This window comes from Zea mays, chromosome 2 (genome assembly GCF_902167145.1).
Source record: "Zea mays cultivar B73 chromosome 2, Zm-B73-REFERENCE-NAM-5.0, whole genome shotgun sequence".
Lineage (NCBI taxonomy): Eukaryota > Viridiplantae > Streptophyta > Magnoliopsida > Poales > Poaceae > Zea > Zea mays.
Window position 1 is genome coordinate 237352320 of NC_050097.1, and position 27057 is coordinate 237379376.

Sequence of the window (27057 nt, forward strand, 5' to 3'; positions counted from 1 at the left end):
ATGAGGTGGCACATTTGCTTTCTTGGAAATAACTGTTGGGTATCCACGTGGCATGCTGGGATTTCGGAGATGACCGCCGTGTGATGACTGGGCACTTTTTGAAAGGGTATCTGGCTCAAGAATATCCCTTAAGAGTCGCGCTTTTTAGCCGCCTTTGCTTTCCGTGCCCTAGTTCTTGCATTTCTGCATCTGAGTCTTCTCTGCCACTCGCCTCCTGCTCTGTTTCGCCGGCTAGAAGCAAGATGGCGCCCAAGAGGAAGACCGCGAACTCGTCTGCTGCAGTGATCCCCGCCATCGATCCCAACAGTCAGTTACCCTTCGCAGGTAACCACATGTCTGTGATTTCTGAAGTTGAACTTCTCCGCCTTGTCTCCATCGGGGTTCTCCCTCCACGGGAACTCTGCTCTTGGCGTTCTTGCCATGGGACTACTGTCCCAACCGAAGATACCCACGAGTCAGTGGTTTACACTCCTTTCCTTCTTCGCGGCCTTGGCCTTCCCATATCTCTTTTTTTCCGTGGCATCCTTGATTTTTATCACATCAACCTGACTCACTTGAACCCTAACTCCATTCTCCAAATCTCTATTTTCGTTCACCTTTGCGAAGCTTATCTTGGCGTGCTGCCGCATTTTGGCTTATGGAAGTATCTGTATCACTGCCGTCCTGGGATGGCCGGGGGGCAACATCAATTGGTCGGAGGTGCCAGCTTAGAGATGCGTCGGGGGCGGAAGACCGAGTATCTCGAGATACCCCTTAAAGACAGCATTAAAGGTTGGCGTCTGGAGTGGTTTATAATGGATAATTGTGGAAATTCTCTCCCTTCCCGCTCGGGAAGACAGGCAGACGTTCGTACTCCGAGTTGGACTGAATCTCCCACGGACCAAGAAGTAGCCGAAGCGGGCGTGTTGCTTACTGAAGTTGGATTACTGAAAGAGAGAGGTCTGACTGTCGAAGCCGTGGTCACAGATTTTGTGTTCAAAAACATTCAGCCGCTGAAAGACAGGGCCTATCCGGCATATCTTTACCGAGGGCTGGCCGACTCAACCCGAGTTACCAATAGGAGAATTCCTTCTGTGGATTTGGTGAGCCGACTTGAAATGATCCTCAGGGGTAAAGTTTCGAACGTTGGAGCTCCAGTGGCATACTCGGCTTGGAACCTACCTTCTTCCCAAGCCTTCACTCTTTTTGTGTCCAATCCACCCGTGACAGATAGCAATTTGGGTCCTAGAGTGCGACCTTCTGCTGAAGAGGTCCGTTCCTTAGTTGCTTCGCTCGGGGAGATACCTGATGATGAACGGCAGATTTATTTTGAAGTGCCCCTGAACCCTAGTGATGCAGACATAAATGACATGCTCGATCTGCTAGCTGAGGATTCATCTGATACTGCTCCTGATGGTACATTGGCAGTGGTGCCCCTTCCAGGGGTTAATGCGGCCTTGGACGTCTCGAAACCTGTCAGTACTCGCCCGAGGCGCCCTAGCCGAACCAGTCATCCCGAGCCTTCTGCTGATGAGCAGAAGAAGAAAAGGAGACGCCTCCGGCGAGTGTCCAGCTTTGACGAGGATACCAGCACCTTAGCTCCTGCTATCAAAGAAATGTCTGCAACTGGCCTAGCTGACATTGATCCCAATGGGTGTGCTCCGCCTGCTGCTGACCCCAATGAGGGTGCTGTTTGTGCTGTTGCTGTGGAAGATGAGGAGGAAGAGAATGAAACTCCATTGACTCGGAAAAACAGTCGGCAGTTCGTCGTTAGCGGCGGTAGTAGTGGGGTTCCTTCTCCTGCCTTGTCTGCTCTTATTGGTCTGCAAGAACTATCCATGGCTAACTTTGATCAAGCTCTAGAGGATATGGTCCCTGAGAACTTGTTGTTGGAACCTGCAGACGTTGATGCAACAAAAACTTATGCGGCCGTGCCAGATGCTGGGTTGAGGTCATCCCGTGCCTCGTCGACCTTAGAGCACGATCTCGAGGGCCGGAATGATGACTTGGATCGTCCTGATCCTGTGGAGGTAGCTGAAGGCCCGTCGACCTTAGAGGTGGTCACGGCAGAGAGCTTGGATCCTTTGAACGGTGCTGACATGTGCCCAGCCCCCGAGGGTGTCGCCGGGGAGGACTCAGCTCAAGTGAGGAGCGTAGGACACTACCCAGCCCCCGAGGGTGTTGCCGGGGGTGACCCGGCTCAAGTGGGCAGTGCCAACCTTGACCCAGCCCCCGAGGGTGTCCGAGCGAGGTCTCCCTCCTGCACTTCCATGGATGTTCATGTGGGTTCTCCTCCACACTCTGGCGGCATGATGGTGGCTCAAACTCCGGATCAGGGGGTCGCTTTGGAGGGCAGCATCCCCACTGGTCTGGCGTTAGGCTCTGCTGAATGTACTGAACTCGTTCCTGCTGGTCTACTGCAAACTGCTTCGGGTGGTGGTCTGACACCTGATTATCAGCTGATTTCTCCTGACTTGGGGATCCCTTCGTTCTTTTCCAACCTCCAGGTGCTGTGCTTTAGTTTGATCTTTTATGTTGCATGAACTGCTGTCATTATGCTCATCTGTTCTTCTCGTTTAGGCTTTGGTGAATGGATTGGCCAGTCAGCTGAAATCGCAGGGTGCTTCCATCCCGGAGGTGGCTTCATCTCTTGAGTGTTGGAATCCGGTGTTGCTTCGGGGTCGCGTATCTGAGTTGGAGGCCACCAATGCTGGTCAGTGTCCTTTCCTCTTCTTCTTTGTTCTTGCCCGTGGGTTGTTTTACCTCCTGACCTCATTTTGTTTGAATACTTCTTGATAGGGATGACTCGGCAGATCACAGTTCTTGAAGAAAAACATTTTCAAGATCAAGCTGAAATGGCTCGACGATGCGCTGACTTCGAGGAGAAGTATTCTCAAAGTCAGATCGAGTTGAGTCAGGTCTCTGCGGCTTTGGATGATGCTAACGCTCTGAGTTCTTCTCTTCATGTCCAGCTTGACTCTGAGAAGGTAGCTTACGAACATGTGCTTCGCCTTATGATGCTCTTGGATTCTGAATGAGTTGATTTTTGCTTGTAGGAAGAAAAACGCATCCTTGCTGCTTCTCGCGATAACTTGGACAGATTGTACCGAGATTCCAGCAACTCGCTGACCATCTTGGAGAGGAGCCACCGTTTTACGATGGAGGAGCTTGACAATCAGCGCCGTCGACTGCAAGAATCCTCGGACGAAGTGGCCCGCCTTACACAGTTGCTATCAGCAAAGGATGCCACCATCAAGGAACTCCGAGCTTCCAAGAAAACCACTGCTCGGGAGTTAGAAACTGCTCAGCTGGCCGCTAAAACCGCTGAAGAGACTGCTGCTACTTTCAAAACTCAGCGCGATAAAGCCATGGACAAGGCTATTCGAGCGGGGCGAATCTTGATGAGAAGACCCGGCGTGGCTGTCCCTGAAGATATAAGAGCCGACGTGAATGCTGCCCCTGATTCCTCGAATCGCCCTTCTTCGTCAGTCGTTCCTGAGAAAGACATTAGAAAATAAAGAAACAGTTCGCGTGCTCTGAGCGCGCAGTTAGCATGATCAAGTATTCGTTTAGAGGTTTATCGGCTTATCATTCGAATGACGTGATTACTCCCTTATTGTATCAGAATTTATTAGTTTGCAAGTTTGCGGTAACGCTGCATGATGATTATGAAGTTTGCTTGTAGGATATGGAGATCATCCCTTGAACTGTATAAGCGCGAGTATGCTATTCTGGTTTGAGCCGTCAATGACTTTTAGCCGGTAACTTCCGTTAGTAGGGTATAGTGGTCACCCTAGGTAAAGTAAGCGTGAGCATGTTGCACCGCCTTAAGTCGTTGCTGACTTAAGTCGATTGCTCCGTTTGTAGGGCATAGTGGTCACCCCGAGTTAAGTAAGCGTGAGCATGTTGCACCGCCTTAAGTCGTTGCCGACTTAAGTCGATTGCTCCGTTTGTAGGGCATAGTGGTCACCCCGAGTTAAGTAAGCGTGAGCATGTTGCACCGCCTTAAGTCGTTGCCGACTTAAGTCGATTGCTCCGTTTGTAGGGCATAGTGGTCACCCCGAGTTAAGTAAGCGTGAGCATGTTGCACCGCCTTAAGTCGTTGCCGACTTAAGTCGATTGCTCCGTTTGTAGGGCATAGTGGTCACCCCGAGTTAAGTAAGCGTGAGCATGTTGCACCGCCTTAAGTCGTTGCCGACTTAAGTCGATTGCTCCGTTTGTAGGGCATAGTGGTCACCCCGAGTTAAGTAAGCGTGAGCATGTTGCGCCGCCTTAAGTCGTTGCCGACTTAAGTCGATTGCTCCGTTTGTAGGGCATAGTGGTCACCCCGAGTAAGAATGCAAGTCAATCATAAACGAAACGAGTATCTTTGAAATCTATCTTTATTGATGACATATTTCCACTTTTACAGAGTACATGGTCGCCCCGGCTGTTTTGAAATACAGCTAGGGGTAAAACTTTCTGAGGTGCTCTATGTTCCAAGAGTTCCCGACTTCTGTACCATCCGTCTGGGTGAGGCGATACGATCCGGGCCGAGTGACCTCTGCTATTATGAAGGGTCCTTCCCATAAGGGTGATAGCTTGTGCCGTCCCCCCCGTTAGAATTCGGCGGAGGACGAGGTCTCCTACTGAAAAGGACCTTTGCCGCACAGCCTTGTCGTGATAGCGCCTTAGAGTCTGCTGGTACCGTGCTGATTGGATTACTGCATTCAGTCGTTCTTCCTCAAGTATATCAATATCCTCCAGCCTGGTGGCCTCAGCTTCCGCTATGCTTTCGAAGATCAATCTTGGTGCCCCAAACTTGAGGTCAGCAGGTATCACTGCCTCCGACCCATAGACCATGAAGAAAGGAGTGTTTCCATGCAGGGCTCGGCTAGGTTGGGTTCTCAGGCTCCAAACGACATAAGGTAGTTCTCTTATCCATTTTCCTGCGAATTTTTCATTTTTATCGAAGACCCTTTTCCTGAGTGCCTCCAATATCATTCCGTTGGCTCGCTCAACCTGCCCGTTGGCTCTTGGATGCGCCACAGATGCATATTTGATCTGAATGCTCTTTTGCTCGCAGAAGTCAAAGAATTCTGAGCTGGTGAAGTTGGATCCTAAGTCAGTGATGATACTGTTCGGTATCCCAAATCTGAATATTATGCTTTGTATGAATTCCACGGCTTTAGCAGAGGTCAAAGAGGCAATGGGTTGGAACTCTATCCACTTAGTGAATTTGTCAATTGCCACCAATACATGGGTGTATCCTCCTTGAGCCTTCTTGAAAGGTCCAATCATATCCAATCCCCAGCATGCGAAAGGCCAAGTTACTGGTATGGTTTGTAGCTGCTGTGCTGGCATGTGCTGTTGCTTCGACAGGTATTGACAAGCTTCGCATCTCTGAACTAACTCGGCTGCGTCGCTCTTTGCTGTCGGCCAATAGAACCCTGACCTGAAGACCTTCCCTACTAGTGTTCTGGAGGCTGCATGTATTCCACATTGCCCTGCATGGACTTCCTCCAAAAGTTGCTTCCCAGTGGATGGGAGAATACACTTCATGAGAACCCCTGATGCACCCCTTCTGTATAATATCTCCCCAATGAGTGTGTAGTGAGCCGACTGTCTGGCAATGCGCTCTGCTGAGTTCTTGTCGTCTGGCTCTTCTTCGTTCTTTATGTACTTAATGATCGGCCTCCTCCAGTCATCAGAGTCTGACTCGGGTTGATCTACGATGTTGCACTCTTCTGTTTGGTCTATCGAGATACTCGGCCGTGTAATTTCCTGTACGAAAACTCCGGGTGGAACCTGAGTTCGACCGGATCCGAGCTTGGATAGTGTATCAGCTGCTGTGTTTCGATCCCTTTCCACATGATGAAATTCCAGACCCTCGAACTTATCTTCCAGCTTTCGAACGGCAGCGCAATATTTTCCCATTGAATCACTTGAACAATCCCATTCTTTGTTTATCTGGCTAATGACTACCAGAGAGTCTCCATATACCATCAATCTCTTGACGCCCAGTGATATGGCGATGTTTAATCCGTGTATCAAGGCTTCATACTCAGCTGCGTTGTTAGAGGCTGGGAATAGTAGCTGGAGAGCATACTTGAGGTGCTCGCCTCCAGGTGCAGTGAAGAGAATTCCTGCTCCTGCTCCTTGCAGTTTCAGCGAGCCATCAAAATACATTCGCCATACTTCTGCGGTTTCTGGATTATCCGGTACTTGCTGCTCTGTCCACTCTGATACGAAATCAACCAGTGCTTGAGTTTTGATGGCAGTGCGAGGTCGGAACTCGATATCATGGGATCCCAACTCGCAAGCCCACTTGGCTATTCGGCCAATGGCTTCCTTGTTGTGAAGAATGTCCCCTATTGGAAAACCAGTGACTACTATGACTTTGTGGTCGTCAAAGTAGTGACGCAGCTTGCGGGCAGTTAGAAGTACTGCATATAATAGCTTCTGAACTTGAGGATATTTTTTCTTCGATGGGCCTAGAACTTCACTGATGAAGTAGACAGGATGTTGTACTGGGTGGGCATGCCCTTCTTCTACTCGCTCGACTACCAACGCAGTGCTTACCACGTGAGTCGTGCAAGAGATATATAGCAGCAAATCTTCAGCTGGCTGAGTCGGCGTGGCTCGCCGGGGCGGTTTCAATACTGGCGGTGTTGTCAGGAATTTCTTCAATGCGTCTAGAGCTTCTTGTGCCTCTGAAGTCCATTGAAACTTATCCACCTTTTTCAACAGTTTATAAAATGGCAGACCTTTTTCTCCCAGTCTGGATATGAATCTGCTCAGGGCTGCCATACATCCGGTGAGTCGCTGAACCTTCTTTTGCGATCGAGGAGCTTCCATCTTCATGATAGCTTCAATCTTATCTGGATTAGCTTCAATTCCCCGGTGGCTGACAATAAATCCGAGTAACTTTCCTGCTGGTACCCCAAAGACGCATTTCTCAGGATTGAGCTTCCATCTATATCTTCTCAGGCTGTTGAAAACCAGCTGTAAGTCTTCGATGAAGTTTTCCGGATTCTCTGTCTTAATCACCACGTCGTCTACGTAAGCCTCCACACGCTTGCCCCAGTGATCGGCTAAGCATGTTTGAATAGCTCTCTGATAAGTTGCTCCAGCGTTTTTGAGGCCGAACGGCATGGAGGTATAACAGAAAGCACCAAACGGGGTGATGAACGCCGTTTTTTCCTCGTCTTCTTTTGCCAAACTAATCTGATGATACCCGGAATAGCAATCTAAGAAAGACAACATCGAACATCCAGCGGTGGAATCCACCACCTGATCTATCCTTGGGAGCCCGAAGGGATCCTTCGGACAGTGTTTGTTGAGATCAGTATAGTCGACGCACATGCGCCAATCCACTTTATTCTTTTTGAGTACAAGAACAGGGTTGGCTAACCACTCGGGGTGTAATACTTCTCTAATAAATCCAGCCGTGACCAAGCGAGCTAACTCGGCACGAATGGCCTCCCTCTTGTCGGGCGTGAAACGACGCAGCTTTTGCCGGATCGGCCTCGCCTGAGGATAGACTTTCAATTTGTGCTCGGCCAGTTCCCTCGGGACTCCCGGCATATCCGCAGGTTGCCATGCGAATACGTCTCGGTTATCTTGTAGGAACTGGACGAGCGCGCTTTCCTATTTGTCACTCAAACTGGAGCTGATGATGGCCGTCTTGCGCTCATCAGCGAACCCCAGGTTGATCCGCTTGGTGTCCTCAGTCGGCCGCATAGAGGTCGCGGCCTGAGCTTCGTTTGCCGGCACGGCGAGGTCTTCTTCAGGCTTAGAGTTCGCCGGTGTAGAAGGAACCGTTGACGGCTTGGTGGTGAGGGCTGCTTGGATGGCCACTCGGAAACATTCTGCGGCGCCTTGGAAGTCGGCGCGCACGGTTATGATTCCTCGTGGTCCTGGCATCTTCAGTATCATGTACGTATAGTGTGGGATGGCCATGAACTTGGCCAGCCCTGGCCTCCCGATGATGGTGTTGTACCCGCAGTCAAAGTTCGCCACCTCGAACCTCAGGAACTCGGTTCTGTAATTATCCGGAGTCCCGAAGGTGACCGGCATGTAGATGTGGCCCAGCGGGTATTCCCCTTCCATCGGCACGATGCTGAAGAAAGGAGTGTCTGACTCGTGGAGCTCTTTGAGGTGAACTCCCAAGCCTTGGAGCGTACGGGGGAAGGTGACGTTGATGCTGCTCCCCCCGTCCACTAGCACCTTCTTCACCCGTCTCTCTCGGATCACCAGATCGACGAGGAGCGGATATTTGCCCGGGTGGTCGAAGTTGAGCCATTGATCCTCCCGAGTGAACGTGATTGGGTGCTCCGACCACCGGTACGGGGCGGGAGGGCCGGTGGTCGCCACCAGTATCTGGCGATCGTTGAGCTTTTGTTGTCTCTTGTTCTCCTGCGACCCATGTCCACCGAAGATGACGTTGACCTCCCTGTCAACGCGCGGGAATGCTCCTCCTCCCCCCTCCTCCGGCTGATGGGGCTGTCGTGGTTCATCTGGTCCTCCCCTCGGCGGAGGAGGTGGTAGAGGTTGGAAGGGTCGGCCATGCCCGACGGAGTGCTTGAAATCCCGGCAGTTGCGGAGAGTGTGGCGCATGTCCTTGTGGTACGGGCACTGGGCGTCGAGGATGTCGTCCAGCGTGCGTTCGCCTCCACGAGGTCCTCCTCGGGCGCGAGAGGCGGGTGGTCCAGCGGCGTGTACTTCTTCGCGAGGCCTCTTCTCCCAGCGCTTGTCGGGCGGCTGGTTCGCGTCGCGTCGTGGTGCTGCTGGCGCGGGCTTTGCTCCTCCGATGAGGTCCTGGGCTCGCTCGTCAGCGGTGATGTAGAGGTCGGCTTCCCGGAACAACTCCTCGGAGGTAGTCGGCGCCTTTTGCAGTATGGCTCGGACGAAAGCCGAGTCGTTAGATCCTCTGTAGAAGTCCTCGATTACGGCCGCCTCCGTGACCTCGGGGATGCGGTTTCTCATGGTCTGGAACCTTTTAAGGTATGACCTGAGAGTCTCATCCCCCCGGCGCTTGATGGATTTGAGGTCCCATGGTTGCGCTGGCTTGTCGGAGAGAGACTGGAAGTTGGCGGTGAAACGTCGACTGAAGTCTCCCCAGTCGTCGATGCAGTGTCGGGGTAGATGTCGTAGCCACTGCAGCGCGTCTTGCCCGAGGACAATGGGCAGATACGCAGTCATGACGTCCTCGGATGCCCCGGCAGCCCGAGCAGCGGTGGTGTAGACGGCCAACCAGCCCCCTGGATCCTGCTTAGGTTCATATTTGTCGACATTGGATACCTTGAAGTTGGGAGGCCACTGGATGGCCCTAAGGCGCGGAGTAAGGGCGGATACTCCGCATGTGTCCTCCTGTCGTCGAGGATGTCGTCTGTCCCGGGGAGGGGAGTGGCGGTGGTGGTTCCTCGACCGTCCCTGGGTGGTTCCACCAGTTGAAGCTGTTGCCGACTCAGTTCGGGTAGCCTGGCTTTGAGTCGGGAAGCCATGATCTCGATCATACTCCTCCCGACGGCGAATTTCGTTCTCGTGCCGCCGTTCGCGCGAAGCATTGATAGAGCTCCGCGCGTCTCGGCGACTGTTGATGGCGTGTCGCAGATCGTTCGGTGGGTGAGCGAGCGGTAGAAGATGGTTGGCTGCCTGAGTGAACAGGCGCCGGTATCCCTCGGCGTCGGGGGTCCGAGGAAGTCCGTCAGCTATCCGGGCCAGAACGCCTCCGACTTCGCTCGGCGTGTTCATAGCTCGGGCGAAGTCGGGGTTCAAGATGCGCCCGAAGAGCGGATTCTCGCGTCGATGCCTTGCATCTTGCTCGGCTTGCTCCTGAGTCCGACGGCGATCACGTCGTCGGGAGTTCCTTCGTTCCCTGAAGACGCGTTCTTCCGGAGTTTCTCCTATCTCTGAGACCTCGTCTCGCGAGACAGGCTGCTCCGGATCCCGTTCTCCAGCTGCGTGATGTCGTCGAATGTTCCTGCGTCGGTTTCTTCGTCGGCGGGATTCCCGCTGAGGCAGTTCTTCTCCGGGCGCGGTCGGTTCATCGTCGGAGACGGCGGGCGACTCTGCCCTCCCGATGAAGAGGACGTCGGGGTAGAACGGTATTGCTGCCGCGGCGACTTTCTTTCTGTTCTCCTTTGAGGTCGGAGGAACGGGAAGAACGACTTGCCTCTCCCTGGTCTCCTTCTTTCTTACGACCCGTGTCCATTCTCTCGTCGGGGAAGTAGACAGCGGAGTCTTCCGGGCCAGCGAGCTTCTAGCTCCAGCCTCCCCGGAGACGATTTCTTTCCGAAGAGCCGGAGGTAGCGTCTTTCCAGCGTTTTCGGAGTTTGTTGGAGGAGACTTCTGTTCCGGCAGATCCGCGAGGCGATGTAGAATTCCTTCTTCGTCCGCCACGGATGAGATTGTCCCGAAGCAGAATGTGGATCCGGGATGCATGGTGATCTTGCTGTGGAAGGTGACGGCCATTGAGCTAGCTTGGATCGTCGACACACCCCCTACCTGGCGCGCCAGCTGTCGGTGTTTTGGGTCCGACCGCACACCCGGGGTTGCCCCTCAAGGTGTTTTTAGGAGTAGGACGGTGTCGACGACTGTAGCAAAATGGTTCGTGCCGATCGCACGAGGGACAATGGACAAGATTTGCAGGTTCGGGCCGCTTAGAAGTGCGTAACACCCTACGTCCTGGTGAGTATATGAGCGTGGTTACAAGAGGATTCTCTGGATAGAAGGCGCAGAGAGTTTTTGTGGGTGGCTAAGTAGAACAGGGTCGATCGATCTGAAGGGGTGCCCCCTAGGTCTTATATACTCGACCGTGGGGCAGTACATGTGATATGATAACAATAAGTAGCTAAAAGATAGTGAACCTCTTGAGTTTATCCCTTCGTAACCCTCGCCGACCTATCCTCGCATGGCTCCGCTGCATGGGGGCTTCAGCGCGGGAAAGTCGGGTCTCTGTTGTGATTCATTCGTTCGACGTTGTGGGCCGTCCGGGTCTCACGTCTTCTCTTCTTTGTGGGTTGTCTTTCCCTAGGCCCACGAAAGAATGGCTTTACGAATTATTGGGCCCTTGGGCCTTTCGTGAGGCCTTTTACTTCTTTAGTGGACCCAGGGGATATCTATCCCCCACACCAGTACTCTGCAAATGTGGTATTGAAGCTAAGTATGGATTAGTTCCTTCCGAGCTTGGTGTTGGATATTTTTGTGGACATATGGTCGATTACGATGAGGTTGGTATTTTTGTTTTTGCACCAGCTGTAATGTTATAGCGGTACTTACTATTTTTTTGTAGGAGACGAGGAAATGCAGTTGGGAGAGTTACGACGACAAAGGAGAGGTGATGCGCACAATAGAGTCCAAGAGAATAATGGGACAGAAGATGCGTTGTGGATCTCGGCTCGTCGATTCGTACATTAACGATCGCATACGCGACATGCGTAGGTAAGCAAAATCTGCCTTTTATGATAGCCCGAAGCGTGCAGAGTATAGGAGGTTGAAGGCGGCATATGAGAAGAGAGCACAGGATGCAAGGGAATGGGAAGCGGCTCAAGCCGAGAAACAGATGTTGGATAATCTTGCTGATCGCCTCAAGGGAAGTGAGTGAGATAAATGATATTATAATTATGTTAGTACAATTTATTTATCTTGACTTTGCTAACTTATTTTGCTCATTATATTTGCAGAGATTGGAAGTGGCGTAAACTATTTGGCCGATGAGGCGCATGCGAGATATGTTTAGGATAAAATGGCGACGGTTGAGCTGATGGAGGAGGAGAAGGACGACACATCTAGATTGAGTGAGCTTATCGCTCTCGTAGAGGCAGGATTACATGAAGAAGAGGAGGACGACACATCAAGATTGAGTGAGCTCATCGCACTAGCTGAGGCAGGATTACGTGCTCAAGAGGAAGAGGATGAGTTTATGTCTCAGGCGGCCGAAGAGGTAGAGGCGGCTTATTACAAGAAGAAGTCTAATGAGGCTGAGGATGAGCTATTCTCCCAAGCTGCAGATGAAGCAGAAGCCAATTATTATAAGAGAACTGGTGACAAGTGTGATGCAGGACAATGCAGCAAGTGGAATGAGGTTGTCGTTGAGGATTGCGCGACGGACGACTCCGAAGATGAGTTACTCATAGATTGTGATTCAGACTGAAGAAACTTGTAGCCTGTTATGTAGTATTTTCATATCAAAAATAATTTAGAACTTTAAAGATGCGTTACTTATTGCTTGTTATGTTTTTTACAATTCACAAAAAAAATTTGCAAGAGTTCCCCTTGTTTTATTAACAACCACAGTTCAAATAATCACATATTATAAGACATGACCACATTTCAACATATAAAACATCACAAAATAACATCGAATATAAAAACATCCACAGAACATAGTTCTTCATACAATGTCCACAAACAAAGTCCAAAATACAATGTTTTCAGCGTCTCCAGCATGAGTCCAAACATAGTTCATATTACAACGTCTCCAGCATGAGTCCAAATCACACAGTTTTCGGCATAAGACCAACATCACAAAAGTATTCATTTCCTCCTAGTCTTACCCTTGCCCTTGGCCCCAAGAGCGTCGGTGCCTGGAGTGTAAGGGTCTTGTGGACGCCTTCTACGTGGTGTCAGCTGTGATGGCTGAGTTGTAGGAGCATCCTGCAACTGAGATGGTCCAATCTCCTCCTGACCTGTGGCACCAGCGCCAGTGTCGTCGTCGTCCTCCTCCTCCTCCTCGTGGGCCACGTCCTCAAATGTGTCCCGCGTTGATCGCGAGGAGCTCAGTCTTGCTGTAGATGGTCCAACTGCACAAATGGGAGGCTGAACGTTCTGCTGCATATGAGGCACAGGCAGCTGCACGTCAACGCCCGCTAGAGACTGGCATCCACACCGAGCCGCTGCACGACGAAGACGACGTGACACCCTCTGTAATCGAAATATTAGTTACAGACATATGTTACAACATACAAATAAACAACTTTTCTTTTAAACATTGATACTCACTGATAGTAACGATAGCGTAGTACTATCTGAAGTTCTCTGTGAGATACGCTCAAGTTCAACAACAGATACGAGCATAGAGTTTCCCTATCACAAGTTAAAACATTAGGATGCTCAAAACTAGACATAAAGCATTGAATTGAAATCTCTAATTTTAGTAAAGAAATAGTTACCACTCTGTCAAGGATTGGAGCAGCCTCAATTTGGGACCCGTGCCGAGCAGCTATGTCGAAAGCTGTGTCTTCGTCGTCTGACGATTCTTGCTCGGCGTAGTCTGCTCACAAGCTCGAATTGATATTCTAGGGTCGTTTATGTCGGACAATTGTTCCATATGTAATATGGGACAACAAACCCTGAATTGATATTCTAGGGTCGTTTATGTCGCAACTAATCTCCTCACAAGCTCGAGCGAAAAGCTTGTCAAAAGATGGTCTTTCATCGAACAACATGGTCACGATCTTCATACCATCAAAAGTAACATTCTCATAAGCATCTATCTCCACCCTTCCTCCATGGTATAGTGTTACTAGCCTGTCCATCTATTGCAAAAATGGATTACTAACTCAATAATGGCTATATACTTAAACCTACAAACTTACTAAATAATAAATATATATTAACTAATAACTATATAGTAAATATTAAATGAACACATCAAACAAAATTACATAATCTATGAATAATGTACGAAAACAATGTATACCTGAGATCACGTACGAGTCCAGCTAACGGTGGAGAAGGTCAAGTCGGACGAACACCTACGTACAAAAAAAAAACTATTGTCAATAAAAAATTTGGCAGCACCTCCCCTGTAAAGTGATGTTTATAGAACCTGCGAATAAATGACAACACGATGGTTGCCAACAAAGAAAACATGTAATATCAATGCGCTAAACAAAATGCTAACTATATAATCACTAAGAATTTACTAAACACTAACAATATGCTAAGCAAGAAACTAGCTAACTATTTTAATAAACACTAACAAGAAAATATCTAACTATTTACTAAACAATAAATAAGTGGATAGCTAACTAATTACTAAACACTAACAATAGCTAACAGTTTACTAACTAAGTAATTAAAAAAATACCTGGCGGCAGTGGACGGGCCGGGGGCACGCGGCGGCCGGGGCGGGAGCTGCCGGGGCGGGAGCAGGCGCGGTGGCGAGCGGGCGCGGTGGCGCGGTCGCTGGGCCGGGGCGGGACCTGGCGAGCTCGGCGGCCGGCGCTGGCGAGGTCGGCGGGCGGGGCGGGCGAGCTCGGCGGCCGGGCGGACACCGAGCGCGGTCGCCGGAGCTCGGCGGGCGGGGTGGGCGGAGCTCGGGAACGGCGGCGGCGGCTAAACGTGAAAAGTAACAGAGAAGAAACACAGAGAAAAGGGCTTGCGGTTAATTCCTAGCTTGGCGCCAAGACCTGTGGCGCCGAGCTAGGTGCCACGCGGACTTCCACGTCACATAGCTCGGCGCCATAGGCTGTGGCGCCGAGCTGTGTTACCTCGACGCCACAGCCTATGGCGCCGAGCATCGGGTACAAACGTGCAAATAAAATTTCTGGGGTCCAAACGTAAATTTGAGTCACAGAAGGGGCTAAAAAACAAAAAATTCGGACTCATTCGATCATCTATAGTCCAATACCTCCTCCCTTCACCGTCCCTGATCCCCGCGAGCGTGAAAAAAAAAACAAGAGAAAAACTTCATCTTGTCTGACCCCAGACCATATACCTCATTAAGCAATGTCTGTCTGTATGATATATAGAAATCGTAGCGATGCACGACAACTAACTAGTACTAATATAGCGTAGGAGTTTTGTCGTGCCCACCCCCCCCCCCTCCCCCCACACCCAACCATACGGGCGTCGCCAACAAAATATCAAAAAAATACATCTGCTGGGATTCAAACTGTGGTCTATAGGAAGAGATACTTTCACATCTAACAACTGCAGCTAATGTTAGTTTATGTTGTAAAAAACAGTACTCCCTCCGTTTCTTTTTATTTGTCGCTGGATAGTTCAATTTTGTACTATCCAGCGACAATTAAAACGAAACGGAGGGAGTATATAATATATAGAAACCTAGTGACGCACGAACAACTAACTAGCTAGTATATGCTATAATAAGAAGGGTCGGGAAACCTCCGGCAACTTCTTGAATCCTACAAAAAAAATGGAAGGCTGCATAGTGACTGAAGATATTTATTATGCAGATCATATGTTCTTCACTTTCCCCTCCCGTTTCATGAAAATCTCAACGTGCGTGCGGCAACTACATCACACCTTCCTTTCGTTCTACACATGTCCCACGGAAGCAAAGAACGCACGTTTTGCGCAGGCCGTTGCATGCAGCTGGGTTCCGACAAAACCCGCATCTATTCTCTTGCAGCTAGCCAAAGCATACGTGCAGACGTGCTGGCACTGGCAGCCAGCCACAAGCACCAATGCAACAAGACTTGTCATCGATCCGTAGCCATGCATGCATGAAAAAACGCTCCTGGATTTGACTGACCAGAGCAGGGGTACGTAACATGATATATGCATGTGTGTATACTGCTAGGAGCCAACACACTGGTCTGGTCGTTCCTAAGGCCAAACAGTATCTAGGAGCAAATACAGAGCGCGCCATAGGTACGGTTCCGTTCGGGTGTGCAGACGTGTACTACTCATGCAAAACTTGCATTGGACAACTGACCGAGAACAAGAAATTAAAACACGTTTCCCATGTCATATTCGTCGTACTGTTCTATTCTACCAAATGCTTGATTGCTTGCTCTACAATAAGCTGATCTGCATCATATATATCAACAGTATACGTGTCTGTCATACTCATGGCGGTGTGCATGCAGCCAGCGTACGTGTTCCGATTAATAATGGCCAAATGACAATTAATGGATGAGCCCAATGCAAGCACGCTTTGAGTTGCATTGACCGGCCGGAGAAGACAACCAAAAAAAAAAGAAAGTTGGGTCGGCCGGGCTCGGGAACGAATAATGGCAACAAGCACGTCCCATTCACCCGCAAGGAAAACGCCGACCAGCCGCCTGCCGCTCGGGTATGGCCCGTACGTATATACCAGATGGCATGCAGGCGCATGCAGCTACTATACTGTGTGCCTGCTGCCTACGTACACGCTACGTTCAAGTACCACGCACGTGACTGGATGGTTTGTCAAAACAGGAGAAGAAAGCAGGCACAAAAAGTTTGGGGGCATCCGTGATCCTAACGCTGTTGTCGATCTCCAGCAGATATATGGTGCATATACAGGTTATACAGTCTGTTTATAGGGTGAATGTTTAAAATAGAGAGTGTGATAGAAAAGTCGGATGGTGCGTAGTTTGCGACGGGGAGGGATAACCTAAAGCAAGGCTCTATAGACTGCATTATTTACATGCACAGTGGAGTTTAAAACAGTGAGCGTGATAGGGAGCCAGCAGGTAGGTTGTCTGCTGATATGGTCGCGAACAACACTATTTTATAATATAGACCGCAATGTTCACAGAGTAGAGTTTGAAATAAAATATTTGATAGGAAGTGAGAGATAGAGAGTCCGTTGGATATGACATAAGCGGCCCTCCAGCGCTTCTAGGACCGTTGATGCATTTGAGCTCTAAGGCTATCTCCAATAGCTTTCTCATCCCCACCCATACGGCCACATACCTATAATGCAAAAAACTGTGTTTTGGATAACCATACGAGTGAACTGTTGGACACTGTCTAATTATAAAGTTGTTATGCCCCGACCTAGCTATGGAAATTGATGTCCGGTTTAATCAGGCTCCTGTTTGGAACCTCTAAAGCTAATGGTTAGCCAGCTAATAAATTATTAGCTGGGTTGAATCAAACAATAAATTAATTGTTAGATGTGAGATAGCTAACAATTGACTAAAATATTAGCTAGTGGTGTTTGAAATTCTAACTCATTTTATCAGCTAACTATTAGCTTTAAAAGGTTACAAACAGACAAACATGGCCTAAACCGAACTACCTGACGACGAAATGCAATGCGACCAGTCGTTTCTCTCCAAACCGGCCAGCCAGGGGGAACCTGCCACTTTGGCAGCATGCGTGCGTGCGTGCGTGGCACCAGGCAACAACGCGAATCGCGGAGGAACTCTCGTTCGCTCGGCCTGCCCTGCCCACACGCGTAACGCGTTCTTCTACTCTACTGTTGCTCTACACAGAAATCTTTCGGCCAAAACTCCCATAGATCTCTGTTGTCGTCACAAACATAGTCAACATTTAATTTGTTTTTTATATTTAGACAAAAAAAAAGAAAGATTATTTAGGACCCACAAATGCAAATAATATGCATGCATGCATGTCATGTAGCTAGACGACTGCATGATTTATGAATGAGAATGAACTGCTAGCTACTAGTAGACACCGCCCAATCTCTCCGCCTATATAATCCGGCCGCGTCGGGACCATGGCATTGGCACCCTATTCCATCTCACCAACTTGTGACTACACAATAATAACTTCTACCAGCTGTGCCTCTCCACGCCGCTACATCTACGCACCCGCCACCGCCATGGCCAAGAAGAGGCTCCTCCTACTAGCGCACAAGATCTTCTCCGCCATGCTCTCCCTCCTCCTCCACGGCCGCCGGAGCAGGCCATCCACCACCACGACGGACTCTTCCTCCCCCGCGGTGCACCGCGGCGCTCCTCCTCCTCCGACGACCGCCGCCGCCGCCGGGGCCCTCGTGGTCGACGTCGACACCGCGCTGCTGCGGTCCGGCGACCTGTTCCCGTACTTCATGCTCGTGGCGCTCGAGGCCGGCGGCTTCCTGCGCGGGCTGCTCCTGCTCCTGCTGTGCCCGCTCGTCCGCCTCATGCCGCGCGCCGCCGCCGTCAGGGCTATGGCGGCGGTGTCCTTCTGCGGCCTGCGCGCCGCCCGGTTCCGCGCCGGCCGCGCCGTGCTGCCCAAGTGGCTCATGGAGGACGTGGCGGCGGAAGGGTTCCAGGCGGTGCGCGCGGCGGGGAGCAGGGCCGTCTGCGTCACTGCCATGCCCAGGGTCATGGTGGACGGCTTCCTCCGGGAGTACCTCGGCGTGCACGCCGTGGTTGCCAGGGAGATGAAGGTGGTCTGGGGGTTCTACACCGGGATCATGGAGGACGCGCGGCCGGCCGAGGGTGCAGAGATGGTGAAGAAGGCGGCGGAGGAACAGACGGTCGTCGTCGGGTACTCTGCGTCAATGGAGTTTCTTAACCATCCTCTCTCACGTTGCTGCAAGGTATATATAGACTATAGAGAATATGCATGAAAAAATAGCGTGCTTTTATTATTACAAGCAAAAGCAAGTTAATTAATTGGCATCATCTATGTATATTAATTCTGTGAACGTACGTACGTACGTACGTGCAGGAGATCTTCGTGGTGAGCTCCGACGAGAAGAGCCGGTGGCGGCCGCTGGCAAGGGACAAGTACCCAAAGCCGATGGTGTTCCACGACGGGCGCCTGGCGTTCCGGCCGACGGGCGCCGGCACGGCCGCCATGTTCGCGTGGCTGCCCCTGGGCGTGACCCTGGGCGCGGCGCGGCTGGCCGTGGCGCTGGTCCTGCCGTACAGGTACTCGACGCCGATCCTGGCGGCGACGGGCATGTCGTGGCGGCTCAAGGGGTCGCGCCCGGCGCTGGCGCCGCCGTGCTCCGGCGGGCGCGGGCAGCTGTTCGTGTGCAACCACCGGACGCTGATCGACCCGGTGTACGTGTCCGTGGCGCTGGACCGGCAGGTGCGCGCCGTGTCCTACAGCCTGAGCCGGCTGTCGGAGCTCATCTCCCCCATCGGCCGCACCGTGCGCCTGACGCGGGACCGGGACAGCGACGGCGCCGTCATGGCGCGCCTCCTGGACCGGGGCAACCTCGTCGTCGTCTGCCCCGAGGGCACCACCTGCCGGGAGCCCTACCTGCTGCGCTTCAGCCCGCTCTTCGCCGAGCTCAGCGACGACGTCGTCCCCGTCGGCATCGCCGTCGAGACGTCCATGTTCTACGCCACCACCGCCGGCGGGCTCAAGTGCTTCGACCCGCTCTACTACATGGCCAACCCCAGGATGTGCTACACCGTGCAGTTCCTCGATAAGGTGGACACCAGCGCCGTCCGGAGCAGGGCCGCGCCCAGCACCCAGATGGCCAACCTCGTGCAGAGGAAGATGGGGGACGCGCTCGGCTACGGCTGCACCATGCTCACCCGGAAGGACAAGTACCTCATGCTAGCCGGCAACGACGGCATCGTCCGATAAACTGTCGGCGGCGGCCCCTGCATACGCGCGCGCGCAGCAGGGAGGAAGAACAAAGAGTACATAAAAAAAGAACAACTAATAAGTCAAACTAGCTTATTGTTGATTGATTAGAAACAAAAAAAAACAACAACAACAACAACCAATTGTACGTTATGGAAAAAAAAGGTAGGGATTTTTTGTCCTTGACTTTTGGTTTTAGAGAAGAAAGTTTGGTACATCACGTTGTTGATTGGTTGATCATTTATTTTTCTAATGTTTGTTTCCTTCTCTTAAATAGTTTCTATTTATTTATTTATTCATGTTTAAACAGGTTAGGTATTTTTCTTGAGATTTTTATTTAGGTATGTGTATGTGTATGTAAAGAAGCAACAAGCTTTATTGTATCTCTGCGGTGCTTGTAGTACTTGTACTGTAGAAAAAAAAAAGACACTACAATGTGAATTAAATATTAAACTTGCCATTTTGTGCTCTTGTCATGATTCAAACTTGTGAGTAAAAAAAATAAAAGTAAACAAAAGTATTCTATTGGTTATTGGTTCGGTGGCCGTGGATGTGGAGCCAATAATCAAGAGGTCCAAACCTCTATTTATGCACAATTTTACTTTAGTTTTGTATTAAACGGGGAAGGGCGACCCATTCCTTTAATACAGTAGAAGGGTCGATAGTCGTAATGAACTTGACCGAAGCCTAAGTAACCGGCACTGATGCAAATCAGGTAGTACAACACCTTCGCTCTGGCGCGGCAGCAGCATGCAGTAATCACGCTTGCTAGTAGATGTCACTTGTCAGCCATGCCATTGCATGCAAGACACATGATGGATGGCTGGATGGATCGTTTCGTATGGGGGGCACAGCTAGACATGCATGGCTAGCTAGCCGCATCTGCCAATCCATACTAGTACTACGCATAACTATAGATAGCCCTACATGCATGCATACGGAATGAATTGACGGTGCTTGCACGCATATTGCCTGGTTAACCGCCAGCATTGCTCTAATGTTAGCTTAGCTGGGACTGGGACGCACTACCGGAATTTGGCTCTTTGCCGAGTGCCACGCAAAAAACCCTCGGTAAAATAAAACACTCGGCGAAGAAGCTCTTTGCCGAGTGTTTTATTTTTGACACTCGGCAAAGAGTTTCTTTGCCGAGTGTCTTTTTTTGACACTCGGCAAAGGGCTCTTTGCCGAGTGTCACAAATACAACACTCGGCAAAGAGCTCTTTGCCGAGTGTTTTTTCTTCAACACTAGGCAAAGACAATTTAAAAATCACATTTTAAAGTAGTAAATTAATTCAAATGAAAAAGTTTTCAACTACAAATTTGTATAACTCATCATGATGTACAATTTATATATTGAATATTTCTTCATATGACAAAATAAAAATAAATTTGTTCATAAAACCTATATCTCTCTCGTAGTTTATGAAACTACGAGAGAGACGTATAGAATTTGTGCATATTGTTAGAACCATCATCTGAGATAAACAAATTACTAAACAACCAAAATAAACTTTGTAGATCTTGAGAAGTTATAGAAGTTTATAGTTGACAACTTTTTCATTTGAAGTCATATTGTCAACGAAAACTACGTCTGAATTTAAAAAATTTAAAATTTGAATTTTGAAAACGACTTCGAAAGGAAAAACCACCAACATGAAAGTTGTAGGTATTGAAGAGTTATGAAACTTTGTAGTTGACAATGTTTTAGTTTGAAATCATCTTATTATGCAAAACTATGTTCGAATTTTGAAATTTGAATTTTTCAAACTGTCTCGGATGGAAAAACCACCAAAATAAAAGTTGTAGGTCTTGAAATGTAATGAAACTTTGTAGTTGACAATTTTTTGATTTGAAATCATCTTATCATTGAAAATTTCGTGTGAAGTTTTTAAATTTAAAATTCAAATTTTATAAACGGTCTCGGATGTAGAAACTATTAAAATAAAACTTTTAGATCTCAAAAAGTTATGCAACTTTATAGTTGGTCACATTTTCAAATGAACTCATTTAGTGCCTTAAATAATCAAATTACTCTCGATTTGTTATAGTACATGGGGAATGGAAATCGTAATATAAACATAATTGGTGTAGTAGTGTAGTGGTATAGGAGGGTATGCGCGAGAGAGAGGTTGCGAGTTCGAATCTCACCATTTACAAAACATATAAGTTTGATTCAAAATAATAGTGAAAAATGATAGGCAACAGGTAAGGTAATAGGGTAGGGTTGTAATAGGGTAGGGTTGGAGAGTTGTTCCTAGAATTTAAAAAATGTTTTGTTGTTTTTTTTAAATTTTTTCGATTCTTAATTTGCCGAGTGTTTTTCTTTGCCGAGTGCTTTTTGACACTCGGCAAAGTCTTTGCCGAGTGTCCGAAAAAAAGCACTCGGCAAAGAACCCTTTGCCGATGAAATCTTTGCCGAGTGTTACACTCGGCAAAGCCTTTGCCGAGTGTAAAATAGTCTTTGCCGAGTGTCTTAGACACTCGGCAAAGAACGCGATTCCGGTAGTGACGGACGGACGACGGTCTTAACTTTTTATTTAACGGCATGCAAATGCTGTTGAGGTCGATGATTAATTCAGTCACTACCGGAATCGTGTTTTTTGCCGAGTGTCTAAGACACTCAGGCAAAGGCTTCGCCGAGTGTAACACTCGTCAAATATTTTATCGGCAAAAGATTCTTTACCGAGTACTTTTTTCGACACTCGGCAAAGACTTTGTCTAGTGTCGAAAAGCACTCGCCAAAAAAAACACTCGTCAAATTAAGAATCGATTTTTTTAAAAAAAACAGCAAAACATTTTTTTATTATAATAACAACTCTCTCCAACCTACCACTTATTACCTTACACATCGCCCTATACCACTACACTACTACATCAATTATGACTATATTACGTTTTCATTCCTCATGTATTATAACAAGCAGAGAGTAATTTGATTATTTAAGGCACTAAATGAATTTATTTGAAAATGTGATCAACTATAAAGTTGCATAACTTTTTGAGATCTACAAGTTTTATTTTAATAGTTTGTACATCCGAGACCGTTTACAAAATTTGAATTTTAAATTTCAAAACTTTACACGAATTTTTCAATGATAAGATGATTTCAAATCAAAAGGTTGTCAATTATAAAGTCTCATTACATTTCGAGGCCTACAATTTTTATTTTGGTGGTTTTTCCATCCGAGGTAGTTTGAAAAATTCGAATTTCAAAATTTAAACATAGTTTTGCATGACAAGATGATTTCTGTTGGGGACTTATTCTCAAATGCTTCGAGTTAAGAACAAGACAACACAAAATGTTAATGGTCAAAGACCTTCGTCCTTCGAATCATTATCTCCCTTAGGATATAATGATCTTCAGACGAATGTTATGAAAGACATACTTTCATCATCTCAGTATGTAATAATGAATGTAGAAACATATGAAACATGGAAAATAACATGAAAAATCACATTAAATAGTCAGATTATTTATATTCTCATTATCTAATCATGGGCAAACATTAATAACAGTAAATTACATTTGTACCTTTAGCTTGACAGAAGGTAAGAATTCAAGAACGACGTGCAAGTGATTACAAGTCAGCGTGAATAGTACAGGGGTACTGTTCACCTATTTATAGGCACGGGATGCAACCCGGTTAAAATTACATTTATGTCCTTACTAACTAATTATAAACATGACATAAGTTATCATGGACTAAATGGTCTTTCCCTCTTTAAGTCGGTGCTGCCCTTCGTTTCGTGGCGTGTTGTTATGCCGAAGCTCCCTGGATTGTAGCTTCGACATATACCTTCGCGTTATGTCTTCTTGCATATCGTCCTACCGAAGATGTTTTTTCTTAGAGGACCTTCGGCGAAGAAGAAGGCCCCCAACAGTAGCCCCTTCGTGGTGCTAGATCATTTTTCGTAACGAGCTCGATCCGTGAAAAATCTCAAAGGCTTTGGAAAACCGAAGGTCCGAAAAACACCTTCCCTGAGCTTGTTGCCGAGAAACGATTAAAATACTCCAAGCGTAGGGTGGTCCACCGTTCAGCAGATACAAGCGATCTGGCGGTTCACCTTCCAAGCACCGAGTGGTCCACCGTTCAGCGGGTGTGGGCGATTTGGCGGTTCACCTTCCAACCTGCAGCACTATATAAATAGACGGGTTGGTGCAGAGTTACCACAACATTCATTGTCGTTGCACCGTTGTGCTGTTAAAAAATTTAGCCATAGCCAAAGCTTTTTCATTGCGCTCTCAAGCGAGCACTTCATCATTTAGAGTTAACTTCGTCAAAAGAGTGAGCTTCGTCAAAACTGCAAAAAAGAAACATCAACTTCGTAAAAATCGCAAAAAAATCTATCATATGGCGAGAGTGCGTTCGGCTGCAAGGGTGACTCGTGAAGGAGAAGAGACCGAGGTCACCGAGACAACACCAATTTCTGAAGTCATGAAACAATCAGGTCTAGTTGTGACTGACGAAGGTACCCATGTTACCGAAGCTGAACAGACTGTTGCTGAAGAAGAAGATATTGAAGAGGATGAAGAAGATTATAGTATTTTGATCCCATCAAAACTCAGTCATCTAGATTTTGAGAAATCTAATGTGTCTGAAGCTGACATGCCCATGATGATAAAGCTGGGCTACTTTGGGGAAGCTAAAAGGAAACTTGTCCGATTTGCCGGAGAAGAGACCACCCCAGCACCGAAGAATGATGAAGTAGTGGTTTTCAAGAGCTTTTTCAAAGCAGGACTGCGACTTCCTCTGAATGAGATGATAGGGAAAGTCTTGAAAATTTTCGAAATATATCTTCATCAGTTGACCTCTAACGCCATTATTAGGCTTAGTGTCTTTATCTGGGCCCTCCGAAGCCAAAGGATGAGCCCAGATGCTGAAGCATTCTGCCGAGTGCACGAGTTGCACTACCAGACGAAGGCTAGGGCAGTCGGTCTTCATGAAAATTTTGGTTGCTACAATTTTGCGTATCGCAAGGATACGAAGGCTCCAGTTCTCAGTTATCGCACCAAATGGCTAACCGGCTGGAAAGGTGAATGGTTTTACATCAAGGCTGATGAGAAGAAGGGGGGAAACTGATGACGATGGTCATATGTCCGCTGTCCTTAAACTTCGGAATGACCAGGCCCCTATGCAACATGCAGCTAGGATCAGCATGCCAGCTGGCCGAGATAGAATTCAGGGTAGTGGCTGAACAAATTGGCACCAGGGACTTGGTGCAGGAATACCTAGCCAACCGGACGTATCCAACGTCAAGTGAATGGGGGATGCCGAAGATGAAGGGAACAAAGAAGAAATATGAACTTGTTTAATTACCTTATCGCTTCAAATTTGAAAAACAGTTCAAGCAACCTTGCCAAGAATGGCTAAAAATGATTGAAACTATGTGTAATGAAATACTGGGAAACTCTACCAAAAAGGAAGACCAATTGATGACAGCAGCCTTTGGCACCCGGCCAAAACGAAGGTTAAACCGGGTAATGGATGCTCTAAAATTTGAATACCTTGATTATGAGCAGCTTAGCAAGGGTGCCGAAGGGGCAAAAGGAAAAAGGTTGTTAGCGTTCTGAACAGACAAGCTGCCAGAATGGTGAATGAGGATGAGAAGATTTTAAAGATGAGAAAATCTACTCCTGAGCCGAAGGTGGAAGCTTTGAAGAAAAGAAAAGCTGCAACTCCAGAGCCGAAGGAGACCGAGGTATAAGAGGAGACTCCTTCGACACCTCCTGCTGCCGAAGTGGCAGAAATTTTAAAGGTAATGACTGAATCTCTATCTATCAAGTTGCTAAGTCCTCTGGGATCGAAACTGATGAAGCTTTTACAGAAGAAGGAAGAGCCTTCGACTACAAAAAAGGTGGATGGGCAGAAAAAGCGAAGGATCAGTACTGTAATGGAATCCATTGAACGGACGCCACCATCGACCTCGGCCACTACCGAAGCAAACATTTCTGTCGAACCTGCAGTTGCCACCGAAGCTGCCAACTTGGAGAGCACACTATATGGAATTGATAAATTGCTATTGGGTATGCCTACAGAAGAAACAGTTGCGGCTGCAGAAAAGGTCATGGCCCCCGTGCCTGACAAAGGAAAGAAAATTGCCGATGTTGCTTTGGAGGAAAAAAACTTCGACCTTGGGAACTTGGTCGGGTAAGAACTATCTGAGGCCGAAAAGAAGGAGCTATAGGAACATGGCATTTCCTGTGGCTACCAGCCAGGAGCCATGCTCTTTGGTGGGATCGATGAAGAGGCCTTAGGATGCGTTCGCGACCTGTAATACCCAAAATACTAACTTTAAGAATATGGGGAATTCTCCTATGTTTTAGACAAACCTATTATCTAACAATAGATTAGAAACAAGATTCCCTTTAGAAAAAAACAACTCTTTGGTTGAAGTTTATATTTAATAAAAAATATAATAATAACAATTAAAGTTATGTTTCACATAAATAGAAAACATTAGATTTTTAAATATGATATGATTGGATTTTTAACTATTTGGATGTGTGAATCATTTTCTTACTCTTTATAATTTTGAGCACTTGTTTATGTAAGTAAAGAAATAAATAATAAAGAATAAAACTTAAATTTTGCATCCATGCTGGATTGTGTATTGTGCATTTTAAATAAATTTGAAGAATTCAAATTCGAAATGGTAATTTCAAATGAATTTGGAAAATAGAAAGCAGAAAAAAGAAAGAAAACAAATCTGTGTTGGGCCCAATCCCCGCGCCGGCCCATTTACTTCTCATCTGCACAGCCCAGTTCCTGCAAATGGCGCTGACGCGTGGGTCCCTCTAGTCAGCCTCACAGCGGCTTGGCCGAGCGCGTGGGCAGTGGCTTCGAGGTGGTCCCCACCTGTCAGGGCTATCCTCTTCCTCTCCCTATCCCTTCTCGGCATGGAACACCAACAGAACAACGGAAATCACCCGAAGAACTCGGCTCAGCGCTGCAACAACCGCGGGCGTCTCCTACCTCCTAGCTGCGACTCGGACTCGGACGTTTCTCCGCCATGTGGAGCCACTCCTGCGGGGGCTTCTTCCTCGCGGACTTGCGCACTGAACTGGCTGCCGTGTGGGCCCACTTGTTAGGTTCATCTCCCACGTCGTGAACCTCGCAACGAATCCGAGCTGCCCGGCAACCGCCCGCGCGGAGTCAGCCTGCAGGTCGCCGCGATTCTGGGGATTTTCCCCGACCAATTCGCCGACGCTGTTGTACCTGATTCCCCCGACCATCGCACCCATCTCGGAATATAAAATCGGGTTTGCGCTCCCCTTTTTCCATAGCAGTATCGCCATGTGTGGAGAGGTATTAGCCGCCATGGGCGAATCCAGTGGTGGATGGCGTTCGGGGCCGAGATTCCGGTCAAGTAGCATCACCAGCATGTGAGGATGATAATTGAAGTCGAATCGGAGCTCATGATGCCGTGGGTGGACGGGAATTTCTCATTGGAGTTTTCCCTCGCCCTGGATCCGCCGCTCTTCATAGTCGGAGGTCGCCTGCACAACAGACAGTGGTAAGAGCCCTCGTATCTGTCTAGCCTTTGTCTTCCTCGCGTGTAGCTCAACGAGAAGCATTGTTGGCGGTCCCCTGCTCGGGTCTGGGGGCTGCGGCCATGGCGCCGCCGTAGTGCCGTTCCTGACCGCGAGTTCGACTGGAGGGTGAAGATGATGTCGTGGCCGTGTGGTCCTAATCCAACGGTCCGGATTAGTTGTTGAGTACCGTTTTGACCAGTGTATCTGGTGTCGTTCGATTTTGATCGAGCGATCGCGGGATGGGATGAGCTTATTTGAATCCGGAGCGTTAGGGTGGGATCCAACGGTTAGGGCTCCATACTGGTTCAGTTAGGTTTGGTTTTAATCTG

At 48.4% G+C, this 27057-nt stretch overlaps 1 protein-coding gene across 1 annotated transcript; it reads left to right on the forward strand.

The window, feature by feature from the left end:
- Positions 1 to 17294: 17294 nt before the first annotated feature.
- LOC103648202 (glycerol-3-phosphate acyltransferase 3) lies at positions 17295 to 19670 on the forward strand. Its single transcript, XM_008672689.4, has 2 exons — positions 17295 to 18190; positions 18322 to 19670. The coding sequence occupies exons 1-2, from the start codon at positions 17381 to 17383 to the stop codon at positions 19192 to 19194; spliced, it is 1683 nt and encodes a 560-aa protein (XP_008670911.1). The 5' UTR covers positions 17295 to 17380; the 3' UTR covers positions 19195 to 19670.
- Positions 19671 to 27057: the final 7387 nt, after the last annotated feature.

Bases quoted from the DNA above. Each gene is read 5' to 3' on its own strand.
- LOC103648202 (XM_008672689.4), top strand. From the start codon at position 17,381: ATGGCATTGGCACCCTATTCCATCTCACCAACTTGTGACTACACAATA. The intron at 18,191-18,321 runs GTATATATAGAC...ACGTACGTGCAG, and splicing joins CTCTCTCACGTTGCTGCAAG to GAGATCTTCGTGGTGAGCTC.